Below are 27,760 nucleotides of genomic sequence, written 5' to 3' on the forward strand. Positions count from 1 at the left end.
TTATTGACGTATTATTTTACTGTTGTAGTAGCCTATGTTGCTTTGATTGAATTATTTCCAGGTTTTACAAGCCAACACAATCGCGGTGCCAGTGGAAGCCAAGAGAGGCTTTCATCCTCCACCAAACACTCCACGGTGCAGGAAAACTCTCAAACAGCAGAATCATTGGGCATGACAAAGACCTTGACAAGAACATGCACATTTCCCATCACCAGGAAAGCCAAGACACCCGCAAAGCCATCAGACACTTTCACTCCAACGCCCTTGCAGGTACAACGTCCCATCAACCAGGCTGAGAAGAGTCTTATGAGCTGCTGTCACAGCTCCACCAACCAGGCTGAGAAGAGTCTTATGAGCTGCTGTCACAGCTCCATCAATCAGGCTCCCTTAACGATGATCCGAGAGGAAGAAGAAAGAGCACATCACTCAGTCCCTGGAATAGAGGCAAGGCATCAAGGCCTCACGATGAACTGCAGGGAAAAGGTTGTTCTGGAGAGGGAGCAAGACCAGGCAAAGTTGGAGGCTGTTCTGGCATCATTGAGCCAGCGGGGATAGGGACGTGGAGGCTGTTCTGGCATCATTGAGCCAGCGGGGATAGGGGCGTGGAGGCTGTTCTGGCATCATTGAGCCAGGGGGGATAGGGGCGTGGAGGCTGTTCTGGCATCATTGAGCCAGCGGGGATAGGGACATGGAGGCTGTTCTGGCATCATTGAGCCAGGGGGGATAGGGGCGTGGAGGCTGTTCTGGCATCATTGAGCCAGGGGGGATAGGGACGTGGAGGCTGTTCTGGCATCATTGAGCCAGCGGGGATAGGGACGTGGAGGCTGTTCTGGCATCATTGAGCCAGCGGGGATAGGGGCGTGGAGGCTGTTCTGGCATCATTGAGCCAGGGGGGATAGGGACGTGGAGGCTGTTAGTGTTCTGGCATCATTGAGCCAGCGGGGATAGGGGCATGGAGGCTGTTCTGGCATCATTGAGCCAGCGGGGATAGGGACGTGGAGGCTGTTAGTGTTCTGGCATCATTGAGCCAGCGGGGATAGGGGCATGGAGGCTGTTCTGGCATCATTGAGCCAGCGGGGATAGGGACGTGGAGGCTGTTAGTGTTCTGGCATCATTGAGCCAGCGGGGATAGGGACGTGGAGGCTGTTCTGGCATCATTGAGCCAGCGGGGATGGGGGTGTGGAGGATGCCAGGCAGAAGCACACATTCTTTCTGGAGAAGAAGGAGGCTGCTCTGGACCTTCAGTGTGGCATGCCTCTGACCAAGGCCATGAGCAATACATGTCCAGCGGGGGGGGACCATGCAAACAGTGATTTATGTAAAAACACACTTGACACCCAAGCAGAGAAACCCAGCACAGAGAGGCCAGCTTGAGGGCTTGACATTTCAGATGAGGCCCAAAGACCCATCTATGCCGTGCAGTCATGCTCCATTAAACCACCTACTACAGCTGTTACAATACTTAAATGGTTAGTGCATCGCCTCTGCAAGTTCTGTTTGTTTTGTGAATGTTTTGGTATGTGAAGAATTAGTAAGGAATGCAATGGGGGTGAAAATCAACAAACAGCTCAAGCGAACATAATCCACTGATCTACTGTGTTTATTATTTCAGTTAATCAAGGCAGCTTGTCATATGAAATACATGGCCATTGTCCATACTGGTGTGTTAAACAAGCAAACGGTTTGTGGCTTTCAATGAGATTGCACACAATATTTTCAAATTAAAATGCCATCAAGGCTCTGAATGCACAATCATTACATTTATGACGCAATTATGACTCGACTCAAGGAGGTAGAAAACAACCTATACAAAAAGGAGATCATCGATATCCCGGTTTAAACTCCAAAGGTTAGAAAACCTTTCATTCACATATCAGTAACGCTAAAAAGGACATGTCATTTCAGTATAAGCACGTCTTGTCTCATAAATAGTCTAATTGCTCGTGTTAAAACAAACCAACTTGTATGCCCAAATATGATCTATGGATTTAGTATTACACATAAAAATACGTTATTTCACCGTCGTCTACATTATTTCCATTCTAATAAAAGGTTAAGCAGCATAAAATCCAAAAGTGACTCATGACAAACATTGTGCGCTCCTGCTACATAATGTAAAGTAAAAACAACATAATGTAAAGTAAAAACAAGTTTGTTTGACCTAAATCTGAATATTTGAGGGATCCTCTGGCCAGTTCAGAACTAAATGGTTTGAGGGGGAGAGGAGCTGGAACTGAAGGCTGCATGGGTTCAGTCAATGCATGCAGCTTTAGAAGAGAAGTTATCCATAACCTCTGCCAAGAGCACAGCGCCGTGGGGGAAAAGACATCAGGACGATGCCATTTTATCATCCAGCGTCATCTCAACCATGACCTGGGAGGCCAGGTGGACCAGGGTGGGAGCGGGGGTGGGGCCGGGGGTGGGACTGGGAGTGGGGGTGGGACTGGGGGGCATGGCGGCCGGGCTGTCTCTGTGGGCCTCCAGGTACTTGCTGCAGGAGGAGAAGGTACAGTAGAAGCCGGAGGAGAGCCCAGCGATGTCTGTGGAGATGTAGGGGAGGACGCCCGGGGTGGCCTGGTTGTAGTAGGTGATCTGAAACCATAAACAGAAACAAAAAATAAATACATTTTCATAATAATAATAATAATAATAATAATAATAAAAAACGTTATTTATAAAGCACCCTTCATGCAATAGCAAGCAGCCCAGAGTGCTTTGACAACACAAAAAATAAGATTTACAAATTAATAATAAAATGCATGACTCAGTAGACAAATTGCATATATCACAAGCAATAAAATAAGTAGAACAAATAAAAGAGTGTTAAATAAAATGATTAAAACAAAAGGAATACGGGGCGCCCCAGTGGCAAACCACATAGCGCGCTCAGCCGCGACACGGCCGACCCGGGTTCGACTCCCGAACCCGTCGTTATTTTCCGAATGTCTTCCCCCCACTCTGTCTCCCATTCCTCCTCTGTCTCTCACTACTGGACTGCCCAGTAGCAATAAAACGCCAAAAAACAAATCTTAAAAAAAAAAAAAAAAAAAAGGAATACACTAAATACAGTTAAAAGCCAAGATAAAAAGATGTGTTTTCATGGAGCTCCGTTAGGCCCAGTAGTGCCAAGGCAGCGGCACAAGTCGTGTGACTTTATAGCGGTTGCGTGCTGAAGTCAATGTGCCATTAAATTTGACCCACCTTGCAGTACATTTACATTTAGTAATTTAGTAAGCTCTGTACGACAAGTCAGCAGGAAGGGTACAATTCTTTCAGCTGAGTAACGAAGTTCATCAACAAACAGTGTTGAAACGTGGGTGCTGCGGTGTTGAGTGCATAGTAGTAGAGACATAATAGCATAGTAGGTTGTAGGCCTGTCCCCGACTAAGGATTTGTAGTCGAATTTGATTGGCCAAAATTGGCCGATAGTCGACTGATGTACAGTTTGCCCCCCCCACCCCGCCCCACCTACCCAACCTCCTCCAATGTACAGTTTCTTCGTCAAATGTATATACACTCTTTTTTAGACTCTTTTTGTATCACAACCACACTGTATTTGTAAATCTGATATGTCATAAATGTATAGATGTAGCAGTACTGTCTATCTGTATGTCATGTATATGTCATATGTTATGATGAATTGAAAATGGGGGACCCTGATGTAAACAAGACGAAAGTCTTTCTCTGGTCTGCATCCCCTTAACAATTGTGTGTATTGAGCCGTACTGTATTTTGTACCCATTCTGCAATCTGTTAATACAATTTTCAATCAATCAATCAATCATTCCATTTGGGCTGTGGGGGGTGCTTAATGTCTGAAGGAGTCGACTGAAGGCTTCTTGTCCTCTGCATAACGCATGCAATTGGTCCACTGATGGATACATCTTGATATTTGTCTAGTGTGTTCATTAGACAGGTGAAATCCTCTTTCAGTGCCTCTGTGCCTGTTTTCTTAGGCAGTTAGCCTCGCTGGTATGCGCGCCATTAGCGTTAGCCACGCTTCTAGGTCTCTTTGCTTTTGGAAAGAGTGATACAAACTTTAAAAAAGTATATATATTTATTTTTTGCATTAGACTAAGAGGTTGGCAGTCGACTACGGCTCCTTTCGATCGATTAGTCGACTATTCGCCCTAGTAGGTTGTAATATAGGCAAGGAAGATTATTGACAGTAAGAAGGTTCTTTATCTTTTTTATAGTGCTGTCAGGCGATTAAAAAAATGAATCTAATTAATTACAGCATTTGTAATTAATTAATCTAATTAATCACATAACCATTTTAGGCCTGATATTTTATATTCTATAATCATATTTCAAATCGCATGTGTCCGGATGGCAGAATTCCGTACTGTATCTACAAAACCTTCTGTTTAATCATCTTCCCTTTATTCATTTGCTTAGATTTTTCAGGTCTGGTCAATTTTAGCATGGTGTTATTCACAGTCAAAATGAAAATGTACTCAAGCCTAGTAACAGACTAACAGAATAATTCCCTGAGATCCATAGATGTCCCTAGAATCAGATACCAAGAACATGCAAATGGACCGTTTGTAAATGTGTATTCTACGTTCTCATGGAATGAATGAGATAAAAAAATATATATATATTATTATTATTATTATAAAATAAAATAAAAAATAATTATTTTTTTTAATACATTTTGAGTTAATTTTCATAACGCGATAATTTGCTGTGCAATTAATTAATCTAATTAACGCGATAAACTGACAGCCCTACTTTTTTACCTTAGTGACGTTACTGGACTCTTCATGGATACTGAAGCCAGCACAAAGCACCTCCCCCCTGGTGTACTCCTCAGTGGGAGGGTGGGTCGGCAGAGTGACCGAGCGCAGGGCAATCAGATATGGGTCCCTGAGAGGGACAAAAGAGGACACCATCAGAGGACAACACAAAAGAGCAATTTGCAGCAGGGGGGGCAGTAAAGCAATAACCAAAAAAAAGGACAAAACAGATGGATCAGGAAATCAAGACATATAGTGTTGCCATGAAGATGGACATTCGGGTGACCATTTATTGAAGATCCTAAGCGTGCGATGATGAGTGGTCGTTATGCAGTATAATACAATACCTGGCATCACAGGGCTTCCTCCTAGATGCCAGCAGGATGAAGTCATGACCTTTGGCCCCTTTAGTGACAGATGGCGTGGCTACGCGGTATATAGTGTCGTCATCATCTGCCTGGTTGATCACGTCACACTGCCTGCAGGCCACAAAGTAAGGGATACATTTGTCGACATCCAAAATATCAAAACACATGCTTACATCAGTTTTTTAATCAACATCCTACTTTAAAAACAATTCACAACTGTCCCGGGAAACATCCCAAACTACAGTATCATGTGTCCCAAACTGAAGAGGAACCGTCCCAAATCCCCCCAAAATATGGTTGTGTGCTGTATATATATATATTTTTTTTTTTTACTCTATTTTTTCTCACCCTTTTTTCCAATTCCATTTCCCCCCCACTAGCCGGCCTAGGGAGGGTTGAAGACTATCACATGTCTCCTCCGATACATGTGGAGTCAGCCAGACGCTTCTTTTCACCTGACAGCGAGGATAACAGTACTGTATATTTGAATACCGTTTATGTCACAAATGTATCAGTACTAAATACCTATATGTCCCTATGCCATAAATGTCATGTATGTTGTGTGTGTCATAAATGTCTATATGAATTGAAAATGGGGGACCCTGATGGAAACAAGACAAACGTCTTTCTCTGGTCTGCATCCCCTTAACAATTGTATGTATTGAGCCGTACTGTATTGTACCCATTCTGCAATCTGTTAAATAAAGTTTTCATTCATTCATTCATTCTCACTGGGGGAGTGTAACGCGTGGGAGGATCACACTACCCTCCCCCAGATTCTTTCCCTGCTGAACAGGCGCCCCGACCGACCAGTAGGAGTCGCTGTTTACAACGACCAGGACACATACCCCACCGGCTTCCCACCCGCTAACACTGCCAATTGTGTTAGTATGGACGACCGACCAAGCCGGAGGCACCGCTGACAGCTGGATTCGATACCAGAGTCTCTGCGGTGGTAGGCAGGCGCTTAGTCCGCTGCCTTTTTTATCTGCTGCCCCAGGACCATTCACACATCGGTCTTGTACCGACACACAAGTCTTATCATCCACAGGACGCCCTTAATGTCAAGCCCTGATCGAACCACTTGTTGTGCCTTGCGGTACTGACTCGTAATGCCTGTCCCACTCCAGTCTCCTGGTCAGGTCTGAGAGCAGGTGGAAGGTCTGGTCTGCTGGGACATTGACGAGAGTCTCCACCTTAAAACACAGAATATGGTTCTCCTCCAGGGTGGAGAGACTGACCTGGGAACATACCAAACAAAAAGAAAAAATAAGGGGGGGGGGAGGGATTAGACTGTGCGTGTGAGTGCAGTCCACATTCCATTAGAGGTATTTACAGTACACAGAATGTTCTACTGCGCTGTAGTTCATAACATGAAGCGGTGGGTTCAGTAAACACACACACACAGCTTTTAGAGGGCGATTCTCGAAGTGAGAGAATCATGTTGAAGGTTCTGCTTCAAGCTAAGAATGTTGACTTATTCCATGTTGGTTCCAAGCTTCACCAGAACAGACCTACTTTGAGCAGTGCCACTGTGACTATGCATAATCAACTTGCCAAAAATAATGACTGGAATGAAATGGTAGAAGGATTATACAGCTTGCCGTCAATCTCAAAGCTGCTATGTGTACGATTTTTGATCGTTTGGAATGAGTGACTCAACCACATCCAAATTCCATTCAATAACAAGATTATGATTTAATGTTGCGGGCCACACTCCTACGCAGAGCAGCCTCTACGTCACACAGCTCTGACCCAAGTGCAACGAGAACTGACCTCTGCGACCAGATCAGATTGAAAGAAAGTGTGGCATTAACTTTGAATTGCATGTAAACATACTGTAGTATCAGGAATAACCAAATAGCATTAAGGTTGTCAGAAAATTTATGAATTATGCAGTGATATAGTTATCAGAAAGGTAAACAGATTCATCTTTTCTGCGTCACGGAACCGTACCTTTATGGCCGTGTCATCGTTTCCATGGACAGAGTGAATAAACATAGCTGCAGACGCTGTGACATTATTTAACCTTTTTTAACTAATTATTTTAGTTATTTAGAAAGTAGACAAAATGGGTTAAGCATATGTGTATAGGTTTTTAGATAACAGGTATTAGGGGTATATCCTGTATAAGACAATTAACTAAATGGTGATTTCATTGGATGTGCACTGTCAACTAATGCTTGTATATCTTATCGTGTGTTGTCATGTTTGTTTATGTGTTTGTTTAAAAAATTATAAAAAAATAAAATACAAAATAAAATTGGTTAAGGGGGAACAATTAATATAACATTATTTATATTTAAAATAATAATAGTATAAGAAGCACCGGTTAGTTTACTTCCTGTTTGGGAAGAGATGTTCGACAGAGGAACGTTGTGCGTAACTTGCCGGCCAGACAGTGAAGACTATTTATAGACTCAACCATTAGATTACCATCGATTCTTATCGAACATAATCCCTTTTGAGCTTCTCTGATTGGTTAGAAGGGGGAGCCGCTCTGTGAAACTTCAGAATGGAAACTGCACTGTTGCTAAACTCACAGTAGACTGAGTCAATGCGTCCATGTCAACATATGTTTTGGAGCAAAAAAAGACATCTTAAACATCATAGCTTTTAATAATTGGTCCTTTACCTCCCCTAAAAACACAACACTGACCTTGTTCTTCTCCGAGATTAACACCCAGTTGTTTCGAGCGGCCATCAGTCTCAGGGCCGATACATTGTTGTAGCTCAGGTACAGCTGAAAGAGGAGTTCAGAGTTGTGACTGTGAGGTACTGTAGGAAGCAGGTATCTAATGGATACGTCGTCATGGCAATATACGGTGCAAGGAACAAGGCTGCCATGCGATACTATTTGCCATGTAATACCAGGGTGCGCACAAGGTCCTTGAAGTGCTTAAAGTGCTGATATTTTGACAAAAAAAATCAAAAGGCCTGGAATTCATTGAAAACAGCCCATTTTTTAACAAGGTGCTTAAAAAGTCCTTGGAATTCAAATCAACCATTCGCATTGAAAGTTTTGTTCATCCATGATAAAAAATGTCTGAAATCAAGAAATTGTATTATTTCTTTTTTTTTTATCTCAAGTGTAACTAATAGTCGGAAATTGGTTTTAAGCCATAAATATTGGATCAAATCTTTTTCCAATAAAAAAAATAACTGCATTTAAAAGTGAATTGGATCCTTTTAAATGCCCTTTTAAAATGAAAAAGAGTGCTTGGAAAAGTACTTGAAAGTCATTGAATTTCATTTTGCAAAGTCTGTGAGAACCCTGTAATACTTTCCCTGCCATGGTCATGATACGTTTGTTATCAACACAGAAACACGTGTCCCACACTCCCTTCAGAGTTCATTCTGATGACATCATATAAATCTGTAATATTGCTAGGTCTTTGAAAAGGTCAGTGGCAGACACGGTCAGCGGTGCCAGATTTGAGTGGTGTGCAATGCCAAGGGTCACACTGACACCATGGCACCATGGCACTACCGCTCTCCACATACGAGAACTGTGTGCGCAGCTACAGTATCTTGCAGTATGTGCAAGCGGTTTAATAATGGTTCCTGAACATGCAGGGAACCGGTTTGCAATATCTGTTGTCTGATCAAACACTGCACTGCAACCACTGTAATACCTGGTTACTTGGGTCCCGAGGTACAGACGGAGGTAATACCTGGTTACTTGGGTCCCGAGGTACAGACGGAGGTAATACCTGGTTACTTGGGTCCCGAGGTACAGACGGAGGTAATACCTGGTTACTTGGGTCCCGAGGTACAGACGGAGGTAATACCTGGTTACTTGGGTCCCGAGGTACAGACGGAGGTAATACCTGGTTACTTGGGTCCCGAGGTACAGACGGAGGTAATACCTGGTTACTTGGGTCCCAAAGTACAGACGGAGGTAATACCTGGTTACTTGGGTCCCGAGGTACAGACGGAGGTAATACCTGGTTACTTGGGTCCCAAGGTACAGACAGAGGTAATACCTGGTTACTTGGGTCCCAAGGTACAGACAGAGGTACTTCAGTTTGCTTGCAGGAGATGATGTACTTCCTGTAAACAAACAACATAGTAATGACTCTATGTTGTAATGAGTAATGAAATTGCCATTTGTGGCCCATATAATGTGACTGATCTAAACAGAGATACTAACCTATCTAGACGGATTTTCTTCCTCGCAATAGCCTCTTGGTAGCGCCTCTTGCCATCCTAGAAAACAAAAAGAGTTCAACAAAATTGACAAAGCAGGGATGGGTGATACACAAATATCTTACTTAAAAAAATAAACGTCTTCACAGGTATACTAATAATACCTGCTTGTGAAGCACAAGTCAGTCTCACACTTGTGTTTGAGTATATGTGTCTGCAATAACTTGTGTTTGAGTATGCGTGTCTGCAATAACTTGTGTTTGAGTATGTGTCTGCAATAATTTGTGTTTGAGTATATGTGTCTGCAATAACTTGCATATTCCTTATCCGATTTGGCTAAAATCTGATGGATTGTTTCGTCAGCCGAGGATCCGATCCGCACTTTACAGGTGTATTTATTTTTTCTAATCCTTCAATGATCAGTGGTGCAGATCAAGGCAGGCCCGGACTGGCCATCGGGAGCAACGGGAGTTTTCCCGGTGGCCTGGCCTGCACAGATAATAATAAAAAAATATATATATATATTATATAAAAAGAATTATAATTTTTTTTTTATTAAATGTTATTATTATTTTTGCCAAGCCATTGTTTCTAGTTGCGGCGGTGCGATAGTTAGATAACCTAGGTGGGTGGGGAACAACCAGGATTTCACTGTCTGCGACAGAGTTGGAGAACTATCTCTCTGACTCTCTCCCTCTTGCGGATCACACACACACACACACACACACACACACACACATGGCGCCGCGCTGCCGCATGTGATTGGTGGAGGCAGGACCAGGGGATACAACTGGAATGGCAGATGGCACTCTGCAGAATAATAGCCAGTGAGCCAGGTAGTGAGGGACTCGGGAGAGATCAGAGAGGGAAAGTCAATTAACGTTGATGTCAAGATGGACAGTGGAAGAAAGAGAAAGGGTGAAGCAGAGAGGGAGAAAACAAAAAAAATAAAGGCCCTTACAGGAGATGCTGCTAAATCCGGCAACATTTATCAAATGTTTTCTTGCACCAAAGTCAAGGGACCAGCAGGTTAGTCAGTAATAAAAATAAACATGGATGTTAGCTAGCTAACGTTACCATGCAATGCATCATCATCTCCCCTGTCAAAAGCCCAATGTTAAATCTGCCAAGAAACAAATAAATAATTTAACCCTTGTGTCTGAAAACTAAAGTGTTATACTCTTACCATATTAGGGGACTAAATTGAAAAACACCATAAAAAGATTATGTTGAAATAATTTCCCACTTTCTTTTCCATAAATATTTTATTCAACTTCAGCCCTGATCATAACCATTTTTCGTTTTTTTTGTAATGTTAGATTAAAAATGAAATACTCCCACTTTTCTGAAAAGAGTTGTTAAATCTGACATTAAAAACAATATGTGGTGGTTATGATCGGGCTGAAGTTGAATAAACTATTTATGAAAGAGAAACTAAAAAAAATTCCAAGATAATTCAAAGATTACACACCTTTGCCACATATATTTGGCTACAAACATAATCACTGCAAAGTCATCAAAAAATAAGAATCTGATCAGACACAAGGGTTAAGTTGTTGTTCCCTTTCTAATTTCCTCAAAAACATCTAGTCTAGTTAAGGTGATCAATATTATTTGACAATTGATGCTTTTTGTTGGAAATTTCAGTCAGTGAGCTCATACTTTGAGCTCATAATTTTATAGTTAAAATGATTGAGACAACGCAATCTTCGGTCTTCGTTGTGCATGCATGCCTGTGCTCACCACACGCGATACATGTGTCACACTATTCTGGCAGTGGCTACTGTTATTATAGTATTGTTAACACTTTGCCGCCCAACCACGAGTTAACTCGGGTTTCGGTGCCATGCGTTGAGGACCAGAGCCACGAGTTAACTCGTGGCAAGTTGTTATTGTTTTATTCCATATTAATAAACGGATCAAGATCCCCGATCGACTCTGCAGATTTACCCGCCTCCTTGAAATCGGCGACATGCAATACCGGCCAGATCCTCTTAGGGGTGCCATCGCTCCACTGCAGTATCATTGTGGGCGAGTGGATAATTTTCTTTTTTACAGTCTATGGCCGTTTCATATGAGCCTGGATCCCAAGCGACCATCCTCCACCGTTGATCACTGTTCGAAGCGCAGATTTCAGCCTGGAATAATGGGATTTATGATCAGCCAATGGACATATCGATCTACCAGATGCCGATGAATAATGGGGAAATGCTGCCGGCGATCACATGGGCTGACGGTAGGACATTATTAACCCAAATTACAGCCGGATTGGACATTGTTGTAAAACGCAAGCGATCGATCAGTGAATGTGGCTACTTGAACGCACACTGTATTGCTAATCAATAATACTAATCGGCGTCCCCCGCCGCCCCCATTTCATCCTTAGATGCTCTGTAATAGTCCGGATGCTAAGCAGTTTGTTTTATTTCATTCGTATATATACAACAGAAATGCCGTTCGATATAACGTGAGTAGCCTTTAGCCTCATATCTAGCTTCCCAGAAGAAATATGAGATGACAACTGCGATAAAGCTTATATTCACGACGCTATAAAATGACAACCAACCGATGGATTTTTATTTTCTTTAAGCCATTATGAAGGCACGGTTTATGCACTCAAGTGACAATGAGAATGGACAGATAGCAATACTATAAAGTATATATATAGCTATCCAAAAGTACATCGGTTTGTTTACAAAGCGTTGTCCTCCAGCCACATATTAGATGGCGAGGGCCGGTCGTCAATGTGTTAATGAAAGGTCTGTTATTTAATGTTTGTGTAAAGGGCTATTTTAACTGTTGATGGGTAGTGCATCAGTAAACTGAATAGGGTATTGTGCTCTTGCTCTGTTTGAATAGGTGGAGAGAGTGGTTAACTGTATTATAATAGTAAATAGAAAAATATGTTGTGCTCTTGCTTTTTTCTTTTTGAAGGTGGAGGGAGTAGCGTTGCTAGTGCCACAACAGTTTTATTTGAGGTTCATAACAGTACATTGTACTAAGCAATTGTTGGCTCATTAGTTTGTGATTCACATGCACTAAAATTCACCAGAATGCAGTCTTTGTAACAAAAAAAATCCTGGTGGGGGACTCCCAAACCCCCGGCTTAAAAAGTGGCCTGACTGGGGCTATATTTCGCGCTATATCTCCCGGTATGAATTATTTCCCCAGTCCGGCCCTGGATCAAGGTCAATGTTTAAGCTATTGGTGGATATACCAAGATGGCCCAGTGACGCCAGGTGATGTGAGTGAGGACTATACTCACACTACACCATATTATAATGAGTCCCCTCAATCTACATGGTATTCTCCTGAATGCTAAAAGCCTGTAAACGTGGGTTTACAGGTCATGTTGTAGGGCATGTGTTGCATCTCTCTCCGAGTACCGTTGTAGTTAGTAATGTAACTTTTTCCACGTCCTGTCACCTTGACTGAACATCACAGCCTCTGCAGGTCCAGACAGCTGCACAACTCACCACAGGTTCAGGTTGTATCCTTGGCAACGTGCGTGGTTTTCCGTTGCCGTCCATTACCTCAAAGGTCATGAAGGCAGTATTTATATGACGCAGCGGATCTCCACCCTTATAGGCCTCCGCGCACACACCCACTTCCATGCTACAGAACAAACACACATGGGTGGAGGCATGAGAATACAACAGGTGTAGTCAAGACTACTTCTCCCTTGAGTGGTTCTCAAACATTTTCACGTCAAGGACCTGCAAATTAATCCGTACTTGGCCAAAGAGCCCCATTTGATCAGATTTTGTCCCAGAGACCCTCATGTGATAAGGTGTTTTGTAAATTTGTTACATACGATTTAATCCAGAATGACATAACTGTCTGTAGGTGGAGAGATAACTAGAGATAAGAATAATCATATGAACCGATCCTATATGTACCTACCTCATATGTGACCAAATAAAAACACAACTGGAGAACGACGTGGTCGTTGAGGTTGTGGAGAATCACCTGTACTTGAAGGAGTTGTTGACCATGGCTTTCAGCACCAGCCGGTCACCGATGTGAGACGGACCACGGAAGTGGAACATGTCTATGGTCCTCAGGGTTGGGTGAGCGTTGCACAGGCGACTAGAGACACAGAGGGAAGAAAAGAGATATAGAATAGCTGGTATACAATATAGAATTATCTCAGACGGGGTCCGTATGCACGTGTTTCAGTTCAATATGCTGTTTTCATGACGTGCTCGTTTGCCCGTCTGTCGGATATCTTTACCTTTTATGAGGCTTGTTTATATCTTTTTTAGTTCTGAAGATATTAACCAATGAACTTTTTAAAAAAAGGCGTGGCTCAGCACATTACTAGATGCAAGTCAACAACCCTTTGGTCGATCATCACGAAGCTTGAAGGATATACCTACCTGAAACATTCCCTGAAAATTGTGTTAAACAACCACTAGGGGGCGTTACAAATGCTGAAAGTGGGCGTGGCATAACACAAATCGGACAATAAATGTTTTGTCAAAACCTTACAAAACCCACAGGACACGTTTCATAACGCTGCTGAACCATGTGTATGAACTTATTTAGCAATTTTATGATCCATATTGGCTTGAAACCCGGTGATCACTGCTTGCGGCTATATTTTCTTTTTACAATTTAACAAATTTTGATGAAACAATTGAATTGATGCATCTTGCCTCTGTGTTCCAACATACATTTTATTTTTTTTTAAGTACAAGTCTGCCATACTGGATATTTAGAATTTTTGTAAAAACATATTGTACCAGAAGTCCGAAGTATCTGGTCAAGAAAACCTGGTCCATTGAGAGGTGGTGGTATCAGCTGAGTGCTCTTACTGTTGTGCAACAGTTTTATCAACAATCTTATTCATAACAAACACATGTGCAGCTGCTCCGCTGGTGTAACAGGTAGGATGGAAACGTGTAGCAGTAAACAAAAGGCGTTGCTACGTTACACGTACGTCATCACAAGGTTCGAACTCCGCTTGGAATGTAGCTCAGCCAATCACAATGCGAGGTCCGAACAGTATCTCCCCCCAAGTGTTTTAAACAGTGGTGTCTGAGAACAGACCAATACCACACTCTATAGCAGGGGTCATCGACTACATTTGTCCAAGGGCCAAGCAGACACTATGGGGGCCGGACTCAAATTAGACCCAATTCAATATTTTCACTTGAATCAATGTTTTTTATTTTTTTTTATCAGGTGTTCCCAAACGTTCAGCTCGAGACCCAAAAGAGAATATGGTGTCTCTCTGGGACCGAAACATACACAAATACATCATTAATGACCATAACATCTACCACTGATTAAGAATACAACAACCCATGAACTAACACTAACCATAATCACCACTCACTTAGTCATTATACACACACACACACAATATTTCTAATGAACTGAACTATTATCAACTATCCAGTTAGTTTTGCGACTGAAAAATGATGCATAAAAAGGTTGGTTAAAGGGAATACAGAACATGGAGAGAGAGGGATGGGGGAGAGCGAGAGAGAGAGAAGGAGATAGAGTGTCAGCCTGTCCCAGTCACCTGGTGGTAACATGATCCCCACAAAATCAACTCAAATGAACTAAAGTAAACTGAGGACGAGCAGTTCACAGCGAGGGCTGCTCGCTTCCAACTGCTCCAGGGTCAGTTGAACTGTTTTGATCTCAGTATGTTAGTGTAGGGCTGCTCGCTTCGAACTGCTCCAGGGTCAGTTGAACTGTTTTGATCTCAGTATGTTAGTGTAGGGCTGCTCGCTATGAACTGCTCCAGGGTCAGTTGAACTGTTTTGATCTCAGTATGTTAGCGCCAATGAGCGACTCATTAATATATACTGTGGGCTGGATGGGAGTGTTTGGCGGGTCCAAATGTATGTGTGGTCGGTTAAATAAAATAAATGGTGCATTTATATAGTGCTTTTATCCAAAGCGCTTCACAATTTGTTCCTCACATTTGACCCATTCACTCACACAACACCGACGGCGGAGGCGACCGTGCAAGGTGCCAACCTGCTCATCGGGAGCACTTAGGGGTTAAGTGCCTTGCTCAAGGACACTTCCAACACGCTGCCCAGGAGGAGTGGGAATCGAACCGGGAACATGTTCATATGAACATGTCGCAGTTGACGTTGGCTGCTCTATATAGTATACTATACAAGCAACTAGGGCTGACCTCGACTAGTCGAATAATCGATCGAAAGGAGCCGTAGTCGACTGCCAACCTCTTAGTCGAATGAAAGAAATATGTAATAATTTTTATTATTATTATTTTTTAAATCATTCTTTCCAAAAGCAAAGAGGCCTAGAAGCGTGGCTAACGCTAATGGTGCACATACCAGCGAGGCTAACTGCCTAAGAAAACGGACACAGAAAGAGGATTTCACACACTAGACATATCAAGATGTATCCATCAGTGGACCAATTGCATGCTTTCGCAGAGGACAAGAAGCCTTCAGTCGACTCCTTCAGACATTAAGCACCCCCCACAGCCCAAATGGAATGCCCCCCCCCCCACAGGCCTACAAGCAGCCTTTACCCATCCCCTACTCACCCAATCCTATACGTCATCTCACTTGTCCCTTCCTATCCATTGACGTCGTCACTTACACTGTACCCCATATCTCTGTACTCACCCCCCTCTCCTATGTCAATGCTCCACTGCGTTTGATCTACTCTCCTGCATCAATACATTTACATTTAGTCATTAAGCTGACGCTTTTATCCAAAGCAACCTACAAGTTCTGTACGACAAGTCATCAGGAAGGGCACAACTCTATCAGCTGAGTAACAATGTTCATCAAAGTGTTGAGTGTTACAGTCAGTGATGCCACAGATTACTTGTAAAAAATAATCTGATTACTGATGACTCCTTTAAAAAGTAATCTAGTTACTTTACTGATTACTTGATTATCAGTAAAGTAACTAGGTTACGAAGTCGTCGTCGTCCCCCCTGCTGCTGCCACAACATAAGAATGACAACAGTTTTTTTTATCTCTCTCGCTCTCTACCAAATCCATTCTGAGACAACGGACTCAGTGCGTACTCCGCAAGTCGCGCGTAACATGAATCTCTCTCACTCTCTCTCAAGTAGCCAAATTACACTATAAAACGAACTGGATAGTTGATTTAACTTCATGCTGAAGCCATTCTAAAATCAGCTCTAAACGTAAACATGTGTGTGTGAGCGCACGTCCCATCTCCGGTCTAGCTGACTGTACCCCTGGCTCTCTTATCATCAGCATTATATTATGAGATAGTAACTAAATAGTAATGCACAGCCACTTGGAAAAGTAACTGTAATCAGATTACTGGCTTGTAAAAAGTAAGTAAATTAGATTACTATTTACTGAAAAAGTAATCAGATTAGAGTAACTAGTTACTTAGTAACTAGTTACTGGCATCACTGGTTACAGTGTAGGTTAGTATATTAGGACAAGTGCATGACATTGACAGTAAGGTTAGTTAGGGTTAGAATTTAAAAAAAATAATTTTTCTCATTTCAGATAATGGTTGAAGAAGTGCGTCTTTAGTCGACGGCGAAAGATTGGACGGGTTTCGGCTGTCCTAACTGGGGTGGGCAGTTCGTTCCACCATTGTGGGGCAAGGACTGAGAATAGGCGACTTCTCTTTGATGACCCTCCCGGAGCTTGGATAGGAGTGGGTCTGAGGCGGCCAGAAGATGCAGAGCGTAGGGGTCTTGAGGGTGTGTAGTTAGAGACCATTGACCGGAGGTAGGTTCCCTTTGCCGCACGGTACGCCAGGTCGAGGGCCTTGAAGCGGATTTGTGTGGCAATGGGGAGCCAGTGCAGGTCCCTAAGAAGTGGGGTGACATGGGCTGACTTCGGTAGGTTTGAGATCAGGCGGGCCGCTGCGTTCTTCGTTAGCTCGCCATTCTATAGAGATCCAGGCAGAGGGCGCTCTGTGCTGTACTCTGTCTCTCTGCAACATGATACTTCCACCTTCAACCAAAGACTCTGTCATCTTCGCCTGCGTCAATAATCCATTTAGATTATTCTTTAAAAAGGTAACCACTGTGCTCAGACAGGTGCATAGTCCAAAACTAGTAAGTCACAAAAAAGGGGGTAGGGGCCGCACTCAAGGAATATCGTTATTTTATTTTAATACGCACAATTTATATACGCACAAAATGTTTTCGACCGTCCGGCCTTCATAATAATAATAATAATAGATTAAATTTGTACCGCACTTTATATTTGTGAGAATCTCAAAGTGCTACAGGAGATAAAGATAAAAAGTTAAATGAATAAAACAATTAAAATGAATAAAACAACCAATGAAATGGAAGAACATAAAAGTAAAATAAAATAAAATAATAATAAAATGAATAGATGTCAAAAGAAAAAGAAAAGAAAAATTCAGGCAAAAGCCTTGTTAAAAAGAAATGTTTTTAGGCCCCTTTTAAAAGCCTCGACGGACTGTGGTGCTCTCAGGTGGATGGGGAGAGCATTCCACAGTCTGGGTGCGGCAGAGCAGAAGGCTCGATCGCCCATGGTGTGCAGCTTAGTCCTGGGGGCTTTGAGGAGGTAGGCTGTGCCGGAGCGGAGGGAGCGTGAGGAGGACTGGGGGGTGAGGAGTTCCTTGAGATAGGCAGGGGCACCACCGTGTACGCACTGGTGAGTGAGGAGGGAGACCTTGAACTCAATCCTGTGTTCCACGGGGAGCCAGTGAAGGGATCTGAGGGTGGGGGTGATGTGATCATATTTGCGCACCCTCATCAGGCTCCTGATCCTTCATCAGTGTTTGTGACTTATCACATGGGGTAACATCGTTGTCAATGATTGGCCCAAAGGGTGGTTGCATCATGTGTTGGGGGGGGGGGGGGGGTTACTGTTGTTACATTGTAACTTGTTTGTCTTCCTGATGATAAACATGACAACCATTGTTCTTGGTGATTGGTCACTTCACACTGTAGAAGTGTGTATGTACAGTGCTGTGTACAGTGCTGTATATACAGTACACCACATATTTACATTTACCGCATATATATATTTGTCTGAATACACCTGCATATAACCCCTCTATATACTTACTTATACACCTGCATATAATCCAGAGCTCTGTATGATAGCATGTACAATAATGCTGTATATACCTATATATATATATATTTATTCTCACCGCATATATATCTATACTAACCCATCTGTACTTACCTGCACATAGTCCATATATATATATGTACATATCCTATTCTTACTAGTTGTGATGCAATATGACTACTACCATACTGTCTTAATAACTGTATCACTGTACATATTAATACTACAACTCTGTACATACATCTGATTAGCACTACACTCAGTAATACCAATTTGTATATTTTGTACCCAGTTTAATATCCTGTACGTTGTATATTGTGCTGTTCCATTTGCACTCTGGTTGGATGCCAAACCTCTTTTCATTGTACTGTACTTGTGCTGTATGATGACATACATTTTGAACTAATCACTGTTTTCCTAGTGATTGGACAAATGAATCAATGAGACCTTTATTGCCCTTCAAGGGAATTTGCTTTGCACAAAGAGAGCAACAAAAAGGCCTAAATAGGCACAAATATGAACAATACAGCACAGACAAACAAGTGAGAGATATCGATGGTTTTCATGTGTATGTAATGTAATATCTATATAGATATTTCGTTTTAACGGATCCTCTGTGTGTTAAACTCTGAAACTGTAGAGGGGAGCAGGGAGCCAGGGTGGCTAGAAGCGAGATAAGAAGCCCAGTCGAGGTCACTCATAGCTAGGAATAACATTAAGAGATAGGGCGGTGTTGCTATGGGCTCACAGCCGTTGCTAGGATATAGACTTTATAGCCATGAGTTCTTCCGGTTTGAGGCAGACGAGGTTGCGACGGCGAGACGAATAACCAATAGCTGAGCTGAGCTCCCAGCTCTCTGAACGAGGGTTGGGAGGGGGAAGGGGAAACCACGAGGACAGAGCTAGCTACAGGCTAACAGAACAGATAGCTCCAGGCTAACAGATAGGCCGCAACAACCGAGGCCGCAACAACCGAGCGGGTATCGAGAGATTAATCTAGGTTCATTAGACCACCAAAGACTTTCGTTTTGTACGAGATGCTATGTTTATGGAAATAAACATCCTGCTGATAAAGAGGTCACGTTTCCAGTACTAATTCTTCTGTTACGGATGCATCAACGGGGTGAAACAGTGTGACAGCCAGTAAGATTGCCATCAACAAACAAACAACAAACACAACGCAGAGACTTCACGGAACGGCAGATGATGGGTTGATAAGGGCTGAGAACGCGATAATCTAAACACAAGACATGAGCATAATAAATACGAACATCATAAAAAGCATGACACTGCATGACCCTCAACGGCACCATGGTGCAAGTGCTAAAAAATACCAAATAATTCAAACTTGTTAAGCAGCTGAATGCTGCGTGGGACAAAGGACGTGATGCATGGTTTGGTTCTAGTCCTAGGCCTGCAGTACCTCTGCCCTGAGGGTAAGAGTGCGTACTCAGACCATAGTGGGTGCAGTTGATCGGCTATGATCTTTTCTGCCAATTTCCTGGTGTACTGGTCTGACATGTTTGTAACACTGCACATTGCTTCACCAGTTGCCTTGCCTCCTAAATTTTACCACCCTATCTAATGTATTCTTATTCTGTACACTTAGTGCCCCCCCCCCCCCCCCAGCACTTAATACAGAAAGTCAGCACACTCTGGATGCAGGTCTTATAGAACAGTATCTGCAGAGTTCTGTCCACTTTGAAACTTCTAAGTTTTCCTCAAGAAGTACAGACGTTGTTGAGCCTTTGCAGATCTGCCATTGGTGTTAGCGTTCCATGTGAGTTTACTGTCGATAATAGTGCCCCGGTATTTTTACTCCTGTACTATTTCAATGGGCACATTGTTCATGGTCACAAGGGGCAGAGAATAAGATTTTGTCAAAAAAGATTTCTTTGGTCTTTTTTTGTATTTAAAAATCAATTAAGTTTTCAGAGCACCAGTTTAAATCACAGCTATATAACTGGTCTCATCGTCAGTAAGAAGGCCGATCAGGGCCACGTCGTCCGCAAATGTAATCATTTTGCAATAGTCCTGGTGACTAATTAAGTCATTAATGTACAATATGAACAGCAGAGGCACGAGGACACGACCCTGTGGTACCCCAGTCTGAGTGCTGATGCACAAACATGTGACTGTCCCAATTATTTTTAGTTTATTGCCTATAATTATGTCTTTCTTCTATTACCTGTACACCCCCCCCTCCCCCATGCCGCTATGATGCCCTCATTTCCCCAAGGGGATCAATAAAGGAATATCTTATCTGATCTTACATCTTGTAAATGTGTGTTTTATTTTCTCCTGCATTTCCTAAGAGCTCACCTGGCAGCAATAGTCGCCACGTTCTCCATCCAGGCCATGATCTGACCGCCGAACGTGCTGACTTGGTGGTTGGCATGGGGTGGCAACACCAGCTCCACACTCTCCACCCGCGTCCGCTCGGCCGACACGCCGCCCTCGTACTCCTCACACTCCCCTGTTGGCGACACAGACATACAACACTTTTAAAATGGCTGCACCACCGTGCCCGTCTGTGTTTTATTATTGATCACCGCTCGTGTCGACCGCTCGTACCCAGTTGAGCGGCGCTGCTGCTCAATAGATCCGTGATGATCTCCGCGTGGACGAGTCTCATCCTCCTCCTCTCCGCCGCAATGCTGTACTCCATCTTCTCCATCAGTGTACTGGGGATCACCTGCTTCAACTGCGTCTATATACACACACACACACACATTTATGATTTATGTCCACGTGAATTACAAACCGGCAAGGTACATAAACACGGTAAATTAGGGGTGTAACGATGCATCGATTAATCGAAATGCATCGATTCTAATGTGACGATTCAACTGCATCGATTTGAAAATGTTAGAATCGATTATAATCTAAATTAATCGAAAAAAAAAAAAAAAAAAAACTTTATTTATTATTATTATTTTTTTATGTTTTTTTTGGTGTGTATTGTTTTTATTGACCTATAGTCCATTCATGCTGAGTGAATCAGTTCCCCCGGCCACATTTGTGTATTCAACATTTTTGGGGGAATTAACTGATAGAAAATTAATCGAATCGAATCGTGGTCAAATGAAGAGATTTCATGATGCATTGAATCGTTGCCTGAATAACCGTAATCGAAATTAATCGTTGTGAGGTCTCATCGTTACACCCCTACTGTAAATGCAATCTGATATCCAGAGACCTTTTAAGTTACACGTGTGCTAAATAGCCAATAACATACAGGGTCAACATCGGGGATATGAAGAGCAACACCTCTTCCACACGGTGCGATACGCAACACACACAAACACCAAACATTGGACGATGCGTTTTTGCCGGATGGGTCTTTGCCTGTATCCAACGCCATCTTGGATTATCTCACCTTCCCAGCCTCAGTGCGTCTGGCCACGAAGGTGGCGAAGGCGTGGCACACATTCCATTGCTTGTCAGTGAACAGGTCCTCACAGCTGACCAGAATGCCAACCTGAAAATTAACAACATGGTCACTGCTCCAGCACAGTCTTAAAGGGGCGGTCCACAGCTTTTAAGATGCAGGACACAGACAAATAAACGAGTTGACCCACTTCTTAAAAAGCTCCCATAACGTGTTTATTGTCAGCACAGACAATTCTGCCTCCAATTTCTCAAAATTAAAAGCCCTTGGTGTCTGGGTGGTGTAGAGGTCTAAGCACTCGCCTACCACCACAGAGACCAGGGTTAGAATCCCGGCAGTGGTACCTCCAGCTTGGTCAGTCGCCCCAACGAACACAATTGGCACGGGTGTTCACGGGTGGAAAGCCGGCGGGGGAGTCCTGGTCGTTGCAACAGCGACGGTCATTGGTCAGTCGGGGCGCCTGTTCAGCAGGGGGGGGGGTCTGGGGGAGATAGTGTGAACCTCCGCGTGCGTTATGCTCTCCCAGTGAAACTCCTCGCTGTCAGGTGAAAAGAAGCAGCAGGCATGTGGTAGTCTACACCCTCCCCAGACCGACAGTAGGGCAGCATGTGGTAGTCTACACCCTCCCCAGACCGACAGTAGGGCAGCATGTGGTAGTCTACACCCTCCCCAGACCGACAGTAGGGCAGCATGTGGTAGTCTACACCCTCCCCAGACCGACAGTAGGGCAGCATGTGGTAGTCTACACCCTCTCCAGACCGACAGTAGGGCAGCATGTGGTAGTCTACACCCTCTCCAGACCGACAGTAGGGCAGCATGTGGTGGTAGTCTACACCCTCCCCAGACCGACAGTAGGGCAGCATGTGGTGGTCTACACCCTCCCCAGACTGACAGTAGGGCAGCATGTGGTAGTCTACACCCTCCCCAGACCGACAGTAGGGCAGCATGTGGTAGTCTACACCCTCCCCAGACTGACAGTAGGGCAGCATGTGGTAGTCTACACCCTCCCCAGACCGACAGTAGGGCAGCATGTGGTAGTCTACACCCTCCCCAGACTGACAGTAGGGCAGCATGTGGTGGTCTACACCCTCCCCAGACTGACAGTAGGACAGCATGTGGTGGTCTACACCCTCCCCAGACCGACAGTAGGGCAGCATGTGGTGGTCTACACCCTCCCCAGACCGACAGTAGGGCAGCATGTGGTAGTCTACACCCTCCCCAGACCGACAGTAGGGCAGCATGTGGTAGTCTACACCCTCCCCAGACCGACAGCAGGGCAGCATGTGGTAGTCTACACCCTCCCCAGACTGACAGTAGGGCAGCATGTGGTGGTCTACACCCTCCCCAGACTGACAGTAGGGCAGCATGTGGTGGTCTACACCCTCCCCAGACTGACAGTAGGACAGCATGTGGTGGTCTACACCCTCCCCAGACCGACAGTAGGGCAGCATGTGGTGGTCTACACCCTCCCCAGACCGACAGTAGGGCAGCATGTGGTAGTCTACACCCTCCCCAGACAGACAGTAGGGCAGCATGTGGTAGTCTACACCCTCCCCAGACCGACAGTAGGGCAGCATGTGGTAGTCTACACCCTCCCCAGACCGACAGCAGGGCAGCATGTGGTAGTCTACACCCTCCCCAGACTGACAGTAGGGCAGCATGTGGTGGTCTACACCCTCCCCAGACTGACAGTAGGGCAGCATGTGGTGGTCTACACCCTCCCCAGACTGACAGTAGGACAGCATGTGGTGGTCTACACCCTCCCCAGACTGACAGTAGGACAGCATGTGGTGGTCTACACCCTCCCCAGACCGACAGTAGGGCAGCATGTGGTAGTCTACACCCTCCCCAGACAGACAGTAGGGCAGCATGTGGTAGTCTACACCCTCCCCAGACCGACAGTAGGGCAGCATGTGGTAGTCTACACCCTCCCCAGACCGACAGCAGGGCAGCATGTGGTAGTCTACACCCTCCCCAGACCGACAGCAGGGCAGTGCAACGACCAGGAGGTAATTGACATAATGACTCAATTGGGGAGATGGGGGAAAAAGGTAAAAAGCTAAAGAATAATGATTCAAAACCCTGGTGCACATGCTTTATGGATGGACTGAATGTCCTCCCAATTAGTGACAATTCAGGACTCTTAAAAAAAAACATGGACTATTCCTTTAACAGATTGACAACAACATTGACATAAAGAAGTGTCCAAAACCACAGACCTCCATGCTGGACGTGAAGGCTCTGTTGACCTTTGCTTTGATGTTGACTACTTGTCCCACCCTAGAGCGAACAGAAAGACAAGTCTCTTTACTGTTAACATCGTACAGTGGTTAGTGTGTCAACACAGCATCCTGAGCCCCGTACTCAGTCACCCCAGACAGAGAGAGAGAGAGAGAGAGAGAAACGCATACTGACCCGATGGTGTGATCAAAGTGGATGTCGTCCACTGAGGCGGTGATACAGGAACAGCCCGCATGTCTCTCGGCTGGGAGAGGAGACAAGACGTTACACAGGTGCTTAGGTAGAGCAGGTAGAGCAGACAGAGCAGGTAGAGCAGACAGAATGCATTAAATCGCTCACTAGTCGAGGAGAAGGCCAGAGGTTATGTGTGGATGGAGACGTCCTCAAACTAAGCCCTTAACAAATTCACATTGTCAAATCTATTCTAAAGAATGCATTTGAGTGTTATGTTTTTTTCACAGTTAAACACAGAAGGGGTTTTATACTTTCAGGTGATGTAGTATATATATATATATAGGGCGCCAGTAGCTCAGGAGGTAGAGCGGTCGTCTGGTAATCGGAAGGTTCCTGGTTCGATTTCCCACTCCTCCCAGGCAGCGTGTCGAAGTGTCCTTGAGCAAGACACTTAACCCCTATAACTGCTCCCAATGAGCAGGTTGGCACCTTGCATGGTCGCCTCCACCGTCGGTGTGTGAATGTGAGTGAATGGGTGAATGTGAGGAACAAAATTGTAAAGCGCTTTGGATAAAAGCGCTATATAAAAATGGACCATTTACAATTTATATATATACTGTATATATATTCAACTGTTATACATTTTATATCTGTAACACTTTACTTTAGGAACTATGAAGTACCTAGTAAGTAAGTAATCAAGTAAGTAAGTAACGTTTATTTAATATAGCACCTTTCACAGAGCAGTCACAAAGTGCTTCCCCAAAGAATGGAAAATTCAAACAAAGACTTTACACTCAAAATGTATATTTTATACCCAGTTTAATCACCTGTACATTGTATATTGCTGTTGCACTTGCACTCTGGTTGGATGCCACATTATTTTTGTTGTACTGTACGTGTGCCGTATATAATGACAATACATTTTAATCTAAAACATTACAAGACAAAGGCCAGTTTGAATAAATTAGTCTTCAGCTGCTTTTTAAAAAGGCGTCAGAGTTTGTAGAGCAAGGAACTAATGAGGAACTATGTTAATAAACTGACGATTATCCATCAGTTACTCAAGTCTCATCAGTCAGACCTCATGTCTCAGTGCAGGTTTCTACTAAATGGTTTCTGCTTCACCTCCCAATGACACATTCAGATACAAATAAAAATCTGTTTAATAACATGCGTGTCCCTCCATTTTGTCAACATGTACTTCCTAATTATAGTTCCCACTATTTCCTACAACTGCATGTACAGAATAAAAACAGTGTTTATTTTATTTTATTTTTTATTAAAATCCTTTACATGTTTCTCCAGACTTTTCTTTAACATTTTTTTTTTATAAACCCTTCCGTCAGTTCATAATGATCCTGATTAAGTGACCCCTCGCTCACCAGACAGGCAGGCCGTGGAGTCCATCCACTTGAGCAGCTGCCCGGCGCTCAGCTCCCCCCAGGGGTTGGCGTGACAGGGCAGCACGATCTGACTCATCTTCACCTCCGTGGGGTTCCTGTACACCTCCCCGCTCGCCAGGATCAACGGAGGCTCCTCCCCCAGGGGGGAGTGGGCGGAGTCTCTCCTGTCAGACGCCATCATCACCCTGCAGGCCGGGAACAGAGGGGACGTGAATATCTCCAACACCGAGTCAGTTTCAAGTTCGCTTACTTTTACCTTATCGTTTCAGAGTGACACGATACTTCAGAGAGGGGTCTGTCAATATAACAGCTTGTAAGACAGATAATTTATTGATCCCCTTGGGGAAATTCAGGGTATCTCACATAGCTCACACAATAAATAGACATATACACAATAAATAGACATATACAGACAATGACAGTTTCTCAGTCAGTCGTTCACAATTATGTCTGCATCATGAACTAAAAAGTAAGCACATGATACAAATTAAAGTACATCATATCTACCAATGATAATAAAAACGTGATAAGATAAAAACAGGTGTATAAGACTATAAGAAAATATTTTTATTTTATTTACAGCACCCCGTTTGTTGCAGTCAATGTTATATTTACTCTAACGTGGTGGTGTATTGATGGAAAACAACTCCAGAACAAATCAGATTATTTGATCTAAGACTATTTGGCTCTCAGTATGATTGATTGATTGAATTGATTGAAAACTTTATTAACAGATTGCAGAATGGGTACAGTACAGTACAGCTCAATACACACAATTGTTAAGGGGATGCAGACCAGAGAAAGACTTTCGTCTTGTTTACATCAGGGTCCCCCATTTTCAATTCATCATAAAGACAGATGATATTACTTTGATCTGTCAGAAACAATGCAATTTGAGGGTATATATCAAACTAAAGGCTTTCACTTCAAGCTGGTTAGAGTGACTAAGGAACTGAAATCGCCACTAAAATTAAGTGATCCTGTCTGTGGAGACTGTGGGGCATAATAACATTCCTGCCCTTTATTTACCTCTAACGGGCTAGCCCAACCAGGGGAAATAAAGCATGTTGGACCTCGTCATGTTGGACCAGTCCAGCCAACAAAAGAGTGTTTGTGTGTTTGAACAAGAGCAACAAGGCTTTAAATAATCTGCGGCTCAGTTCGTCGTCTGAGCGATTGCTCAAGATTTCTGCTCTATACTTCGACAGGAAAGTGAATAATAGTCTACATGATCTGTAAATAAATACATATCGTCTTAACATCGGATGCGACTATTCATCAACTTTTCAGCATGCGTTTATCGGACAGGCTCATTTGGTCCATACTGTTGTATGTTAATAAGCAGCATATATACTGGTTTGCAAACTATTTCGAGACGCGCGTCTCTGCGCACATTGTTGTTGTTGTTGTTAGTGGAAACCTTTGTGTTTGGAGAGAACACGTCTGATGACAACTAGTCACATGTTCTGGTTTGATTGATTGAAAACTTTATTAACAGATTGCAGAATGGGTACAATAGTACAGCTCAATACACACAATTGTTACTTAAGGGGATGCAGACCAGAGAAAGACTTTCGTCTTGTTTACATCAGGGTCCCCCATTTTCAACTCATCAGGACATAGATGACATACAGATAGACAGTAGGCTACTGCTACATGTTGCCTATACATTTATGACATACCAGATTTGCCAATACAGTACTGTTTGTGATACAAAAAGAGTCCAGAAAAGAGAATATATATATATGGTCACCCGTCAGTCTCTCTGGGGGCGACATCGCTGCAGTGACCTCTAAATTACTTGTCGGCATACTAGAGAGAAAATAACCGCACGATGTGTTATTATTATTATGGTTATGGTTTACGCCATTGGCTAACGGCGTGCGTCGTGACTGGGCACAAGTTGGGTATAGAGGCATGATGCGGGTTACCGGGTAGTACGGGTACATATAGGGTTTTACTACATAACGGTAATGCTGATGACGTCATTTGTAATGTAAAATAACCCGACACTGCAGCCTATAATTAGACGTTCGTGTCCAAGAAAGAGAAATACGGTCACCTACCTTTCCCAGTGTCGCTGCTGCAGAGTCGCTGCAGAGTTGACCACAGGCCCGCCGACGGGGCTCACACTAAACCTCTACAGTACACAACAACAACACAAACACAAACACAAACACCGGGCGACTGAGACAAGTATGCACCCTTCCTTCACTACCTCTGTTCACTTTTATTCTCCATTCCACAA

General features: G+C 43.7%; 1 protein-coding gene across 1 annotated transcript; it reads right to left on the reverse strand.

Moving 5' to 3' along the window:
• Nucleotides 1-27,760, reverse strand: acot11b (acyl-CoA thioesterase 11b). The gene is made up of 16 exons (XM_084310471.1): nt 27,579-27,760; nt 25,492-25,697; nt 24,107-24,176; nt 23,911-23,971; nt 21,680-21,781; nt 20,875-21,010; nt 20,623-20,776; nt 13,226-13,345; nt 12,733-12,871; nt 9,261-9,316; nt 9,094-9,160; nt 7,767-7,850; nt 6,215-6,348; nt 5,087-5,218; nt 4,743-4,869; nt 1-2,592 (listed from the first exon to the last, which is right to left on the reverse strand). The coding sequence occupies exons 2-16, from the start codon at nt 25,691-25,693 to the stop codon at nt 2,329-2,331; spliced, it is 1,848 nt and encodes a 615-aa protein (XP_084166597.1). The 5' UTR covers nt 25,694-25,697; nt 27,579-27,760; the 3' UTR covers nt 1-2,328.

Source organism: Notolepis coatsorum, assembly GCF_963971535.1.
Source record: "Notolepis coatsorum genome assembly, chromosome: 3".
Taxonomy (NCBI): Eukaryota; Metazoa; Chordata; class Actinopteri; order Aulopiformes; family Paralepididae; genus Notolepis; species Notolepis coatsorum.